This window comes from Paramacrobiotus metropolitanus, unplaced genomic scaffold (assembly GCF_019649055.1).
Source record: "Paramacrobiotus metropolitanus isolate TYO unplaced genomic scaffold, Prichtersi_v1.0 Parri_scaffold0000223, whole genome shotgun sequence".
NCBI lineage: Eukaryota > Metazoa > Tardigrada > Eutardigrada > Parachela > Macrobiotidae > Paramacrobiotus > Paramacrobiotus metropolitanus.
Genome location: NW_026570443.1, coordinates 67,198 through 73,586, shown reverse-complemented (window position 1 = coordinate 73,586; position 6,389 = coordinate 67,198). Strand labels below are relative to the sequence as shown.

Below are 6,389 nucleotides of genomic sequence, written 5' to 3'. Positions count from 1 at the left end.
AGGGGTATCGGTTCGGTTCTCCCATAGTCTTAATTTCTGGGAACAGTTCACACCAGTTCCCGTAATTTCCGTTCATTCAGCTGACCGGATCAGTAGTCTCGTACTGCACACACACAATGGGCAAACATTCCAGGGGTAGTTTTGGTGGTCGTGCTTCGTGGTCATACACTCACTTGTCCCTTGTCAGCAATTTTAACCATATGCACCGAGAGTTTTTGATTACAGTAATTTGATCAGACAGTCGCAGTTTTCCACTCGCTTCCATCGAGCAAACGTTGCGTTTTCGTCTTCTGCTCATGCACGAAAGTGTGCCGAAAATTTCAAAATGTGCCAAAAATTTTAAAATGCTTAAAAAGAATTGAGGGGTACAAAAGTCTCATTATAGATCTAATCCAAACGATCCGATCGATCTTTTCCAAATTTTGCAAGCAAACGTATAACTATGAGTAGCAGGTAGTACGTAAATGTCGGTCGTTTTCACCGAATTGGAACGATTTCCACTATTTTTCTTTCAAAATATACCTTTGTAAATTTATACGATTTAAAAATTACGATGTAATTATGCATAAGAACGCGCGAAAGCAAAAGTTCCCATGCGGTAAGCCCACTAAAGCCGGCCCCGGCTATGAATGTCACCGGCAGACATCTCTTTAATTTACAAAGGCTTCCGGTGTGATACAACTTCACGAAATTCGCACTTTTCAGTCCTGAAATCTATTTTTAAAAAATTCAGTTTTTATTACTTACTACACTACTCTCTCTGTATTGGAATATTAATTGCTCCACGCAACAATGTTTTAGAAGTCTTTCAAGGTCACCTTGAACCGTGTCTGTACCGGTACCGAACGATGGTCTCAGGAAAGATATTTTGGAAAAAAAATGCATGTGGGACCCTTTTGGAACATGCTGAGTTTAATCGTGAAATCGGTTTTTTAATTTGCTTAGCGGTTTTTTCTAGCCACGTTCCACGGGGCGGCCGATCATAATATAGATCTATTTCCTTGATACGGTTGTCTTGGTAACTGGTTGCAGTTCGAGTTAAGGTGATTTAAATTTGTTTTCAGCTGTCACCACGCTGTAGGATGCGGCCATGCTTTCGCCGAGCTGATGCAGCAAAGATTTTCAGAAGCTGACGTTTCGACCGCCCGAAGTGGCGTTCGCATTAACGGTTTCTAGATCTCTAACCAGTAAGGGCGACACACTGTTTTGTCAAGTCAAGGTAATTTTTCTGGATCAAAATATTCGCTGAGTCCGAACCTGCAATTATTTGCAAAAATTTTTTGCACAGATGTCTGAGCTTTACAAAGCCCTGCTGTTAGTTTAATACAGCGAGAAAGTTTATGCCTCATTACAGTGTGTCCCCTTAATTATTCCGCAACTGCTGCAAGTCGGGGCAGCATCCCGTCCCGTTAGCGGAATACCGAATGGAAGTACCCGATGATGCTCCTGCCCGAATCGTCCGCGCTGGTGAGGTGCTGCTCGAGCGTGAACCCTGGATGTGGGCCTTTGAATGGGAGATCTGCGACTCGCTCTGTGCTGGATGCTTTGGACCCAAGGCCCCACTGATGGCATGTCAAGGTTGTCGTCTGCATCGGTACTGTTCGGTTCAGTGCCAAGTAAGATTTGAAAATGCTAATGTAGTAACCTCAGGGTATTCGTCAATGTACTCTGTATAACAATCGACAGATCTCTACATTGTGTAGCGCATCGACTGGAAGCGCGAACACAAGTACGAATGCTCAGTATTGCGCGGTATTTATCAGTACCATCAGGAAATGACACGGCAGCCAGACTGGGAAGAGAAGCTGCATAACGTTAAAAATTCCATGGGTCTTCATCATTGTGAACAGCTCTGCCTGTTCTGTGCAGATACCATCCTTACCCTCAAGATTATCAGTCGAGTGAAGGTGAGTTGTGTGAGAGAGGTTACATTTTGTATGCAGGGATCTTGCATGCGCAGAATGCGCACAGTATCGGTACAGTGTATGATTTGCACACCAATGATACTAAATTGATTTCGGATATTTTTTCAGCGTTTAAATTTGATCATCCTATCTATGTAGCTACATACTCAGAAAATCTGCGCAAGCTGATCTAATGTGTTACTGGCTGTACATGTGGGAAATAAAACACCAGTTGTGCACAGTGAGGAACTTTGCAGAGAACGAGCGCCTGCAAGGATTCAGAAATTCCTGGCGGAAAGTCATCTTCCGCTTTCGAAGAGATTTTGCGTACCTTTCCCTGTCCTCCAAACAAGAATTCACAATTCACACAGTAAGCTTTTAAATTGTTCAATTAAGTACACAGTACACTACAGGGAACAATTTGCAATACCGTACTTGCAGTCCTGTCGTGATATTAAACTGACAATTAAGAACCATACGTTTATACGTTTGAAGGCTGTTCTTCCATAAAGAAATTTGTGCTAAGTGTTATGGGTCGGCGTAATTTTTGGAAGCGGGGAGGGGATCCGGTAGGCTGTCCAGCCGCAGCGCACCTTTCGGTGCGGGCGGAACTAAATTTTCATTTACGTATTTGATTTAAAATTTATGAAAAAATCCTGGAAAAGGGTGAAAATTTTAAAACAGCGCATAAAATTGATAAAAGCTTCAAAAGTTCGAAAAAAAAAGACGGAAACATTTTCTAAAAAATTTAAAAGGTGAAGAATCCGAAAAAATAATGTTAAATTATTCCGCCCCTGGTGACTCGCCTCCTGCCGGGAGTTCTAGTCCAGACCCCTTCCCAGCGGACCTCGAAGTCGAAAACAGGGGCCTCTTCTCGACGAAGACGTCAATAACAAATTTTGTAAAAATTACAAAAAAATTGTAATTTTGTGAAAAAGCCATAATTACGAATGCGGTGTCTTTACAAATCGAATAAAATTAATGGACCCCCACAGATGGTTCCAGCTGGCAGAAGTACAGGGCCTGCTACAAGCGGCATTTAAAGAGCTGCCAGGGGGTGCTCTCAGCATTTCGCAGGGCGAGCTGCAGAACATTTCAGAGCGGGTGAAGTACAACGCACACATTATGAAGGACTGTAACGCCAAACTTTGCGGCATTCACTGTCTGGGACGGGCGCTGTTTCCTGATGTTCTACCACGGGATGCAGTGCGGGTGTGTTCGGATCACAATGCCGAGAGGATTATGCGGGGCCGCTGTATGCGATGGGTAGCAGTGGAGGACATCGCCAATTACACTGGACTGAAAGATGTATCGGCCAATGATTCAAAAATCTCCTTTTTAGTTGCTGATAAGTAATGATGACCACGTTTTTTCTTTGCAGTTGCGCTGGAATGTGACTGACCGGACGCACACTCCCTTCGTTCTGCCCCGTGAGGAGCGCCGACAGTTATTTGAAAAAGAGAACGAAGAAGCCTGCGTCTGCCGCAAATGCACTACGGAATATGTACGTACAATCATCGATTGTTTATTCTTGTGGCGGTTCTATAAATACGTATATTCTAAAGTTTATTGCATTACTTATAACAGGACGCCGAGATTAATCCCATGAAGTGTTCCACCAACGGCTGCTCGGAACGGATACCCAGCGATGACCGAGCATTGTTGCCATGTGAACAATGCGGCGCTATTAACGAAGCACAATTACTTAAGTACCGGGCGTTTGTGAAAGCGCATCAGAAGAATTTTTATACGCTGATAGCACAGGAAATTGACGACAGTGATAATACTGGTCGCTTAATTAACCGGCTGAAGACAAAGCTGATCGGGGAACTGGATAAACTGGATGTTCTGCAGCCGGAGGCGCACCTTCGCTTTGTCTGCGGGTGGGCGCTGACCGATGTCTACGAAGAACAACAGCGTTTTAAGGAAGCCTGGTCCATGTATAAAGGCTGCATCGAGTGTATCAGGTAAGTTTGGGTTGTTGATACCAGCTGTCTGGAGGACTGAATGGTATTAGTATAATGACAACTACTTCTAACTCCATGCCAACTGTCACGAGGGCGACATCTGAAAAAAAATAGGAGACCGAAAAATTAAAAAGAACTAAGAAGCCTAAGAAAACCTTAGGAAATATAAGCCTAAAAAAACATAAAGAAAACCTGAAAACTTGATAACCCAAGTAAACCTAAGAAACCTACTCATAAGGAACCTAAGGAAACATTAAAAACCTTCGAAAACCTTCGAATTATAAGCCTAAGAAAACTAAGTCGGTTCAGCTAAACGCTAGCTCGACGTCGTGTCTGTCGGACTTACTGATGGTCGGCGAATTTTTGTCAACGAAATGACGGGTCACCGCACAATAAAGTTTCCATATTATTTGTAGGAAAATTCTTCCGGTATTCCACCCGGAGCGGACGAATTATCTGGGCTATGCGTCCCACTTCGTCGAGAAGTGGTTGAATGCACTCGAAGTCAAGTGCCAAATTCGCGGGCAGGCGTCAACGGACTGCCCGGTAGAGCTAATAGAGGCCATCGTGCTAAGCATTGAGTACACCGAAGAGGCTATAAAGATCTATAACACACTGTATGGGAGTGAGGCTTACTTGGTGGCAGTAATGACGGCCCATTGTAACCAGCTGAAACGGTACGGACTCAACCGGAATTCCCTGGATGATTAATCGTAGCCGTCGCTTTGGCGTGCAACATGCAAAAGGCGCTGGAATGGAAGCGTACAAATTTAATTTTGTTTAACACTGCCGCTTTTTATGGGATACCGTTTGTGCATTCATATCCGTATGGTAGAAGTATCTCAAGTTGCTCGAATCTTCTGTCGATTCCGCTTGTTTGGTCTGTACTCATCCTCGCGGTTCACGGTAGCCTACGAAACGGCATGACATTTAAATTTGGCTATCTAAATGCCATTATGCCAGTACAAGTAACCGATGTGTAAGGGAACAAGATTTTTGGTCTTAGAGATGTTTTCGATCGTTCTTTAGTGTTAAATTCGTATAAGCTGTACATACGCTTTATGTCTCGGTTTCCTGCAAGAGAATTAACTTGCTGTCAGAAATTGATGTTGCTTTCCGTAGTTCACACCACGTTAGTAAACCAGTGCCACACTACATAGTTGTACAAGATCATTAACGTAAATGTGCCGAATATACGAGTACAGTACATACGGACATCTCAATCAAAAATATCTACCAGTATAGCTGGACGGCTTATATCTCATTGATAGGCATCATGTTTATGTCTGCTGTACGTATATTACGTCATGTGTTGTGCTGCATGCGCAAACAGTACGTTTAGACTTTAGATTACAGTATGTCGGTTAACTTTATTAAGTATGTCATGACGTGGTTGTTTTGAACCAATGCAAACGGGTAGTCGATCAGAACTTAAAACGGCGGTGAAGCGCACCACGCTCCCGTCCTGGCATTTTCTTAAATTTTTAAATTTACTGCTCTAAGAGTTAGACGGTTTGCTCTAATGGTTTACTAGAAAGTTATACCTTAGCGATTTATATGCTTACAATTATGGATTTTAATGAAGGTCTCTATAAAGTATGCAATGCAGAGCGCTGCATTGCTTGTCTGCGCAGGTAACACTTGGGTATCGGTAAAACGCTTGGATATCGGTAAAACCGAAGATTTTACGTTATGTCTCCGATAACCATCATATTGTTTTTCGTCTTTCTTCCGGGTTACGACCACCAGTATCTCCATTAAGCAGCTTTAGGACAGGAACCAGGTACGTAATACGATGAATAAAAGAGCTTCGGCTGAGCTGCTAATGGGAAAAGTACACATGAGCCTGTGTCCTTTAGCCATTAGCCATTACACAGGCACGCGCAGCGGATTTTCATCCCATTACCGGATTTCTATCAAGGGGTAATATTGCTGTTCATGAACGATGGTTGGTCGATTCAGCAGTTACCGATAGGTCGCTGATCACAGCACTGTTCCGCTGTTCCGCACAGCGTTAGTCGATACATGTCTGGGTTTGCTTGTGTCCGCAGTCTGCGTAAAGGTGGTTTTATTTTTCCCACACTGGTCGAGAGAACGACAAAAACGCCATTACAGGATGGTTGTACTGAAAGGGATTAGGAATATTTGTACCACCACAGAAGCTCTGATATTTAGCTTTTTCAGCTAGGGTAAGAAGTCAAGAATAACCTGAATATTTTCCAGGGCCAATGTCTGAGAATGATTTTTTCCTTAAATTTTGTAGCGGACTTTAAGAGCCCACAATTTGCTGATGCTCGTTTGGCACTTCTCCAATGGACTGTCCAATCTTTCTTGTCATAATTATGCCTAATGAATGCCTACGTCAGTTCAAGCTTGTAAGGGTCCACACTGACGCTTCCGTTCCATACGCTTACTGGATTTATGCGCTCAGGTTTCAATTCCCTTGTCATGGGTAACACGGCACCGGTCGATTTGATGGGGAGGTTGCTCTAGATCTTCCTGAACACATAAAATCTGT

At 43.3% G+C, this 6,389-nt stretch overlaps 1 protein-coding gene across 4 annotated transcripts; it reads left to right on the top strand.

The window, feature by feature from the left end:
* Positions 1-1,066: 1,066 nt before the first annotated feature.
* LOC129601251 (uncharacterized) lies at positions 1,067-4,912 on the top strand. Of its 4 annotated transcripts, none has more exons than XM_055500007.1 (8): positions 1,067-1,187; positions 1,355-1,616; positions 1,704-1,907; positions 2,162-2,274; positions 2,900-3,212; positions 3,286-3,408; positions 3,492-3,871; positions 4,288-4,912. In XM_055500007.1, the coding sequence occupies exons 2-8, from the start codon at positions 1,425-1,427 to the stop codon at positions 4,580-4,582; spliced, it is 1,620 nt and encodes a 539-aa protein (XP_055355982.1). In that variant the 5' UTR covers positions 1,067-1,187; positions 1,355-1,424; the 3' UTR covers positions 4,583-4,912. The 4 variants fall into 4 exon arrangements, with proteins under 4 accessions (XP_055355982.1, XP_055355980.1, XP_055355981.1 ...); XM_055500005.1 differs by having other exon boundaries at positions 1,092-1,219; XM_055500006.1 differs by having other exon boundaries at positions 1,160-1,219; positions 1,289-1,616.
* The last annotated feature ends 1,477 nt before the right edge of the window (positions 4,913-6,389 follow it).

Excerpts from the sequence above, each read along its gene's own strand:
- LOC129601251 (XM_055500007.1), top strand. The coding sequence starts at position 1,425 with ATGGAAGTACCCGATGATGCTCCTGCCCGAATCGTCCGCGCTGGTGAG. Across the intron at positions 1,908-2,161 it reads AGATTATCAGTCGAGTGAAG|AGAACGAGCGCCTGCAAGGA; the intron begins GTGAGTTGTGTG and ends GGAACTTTGCAG. Across the intron at positions 3,872-4,287 it reads GGCTGCATCGAGTGTATCAG|GAAAATTCTTCCGGTATTCC; the intron begins GTAAGTTTGGGT and ends TATTATTTGTAG.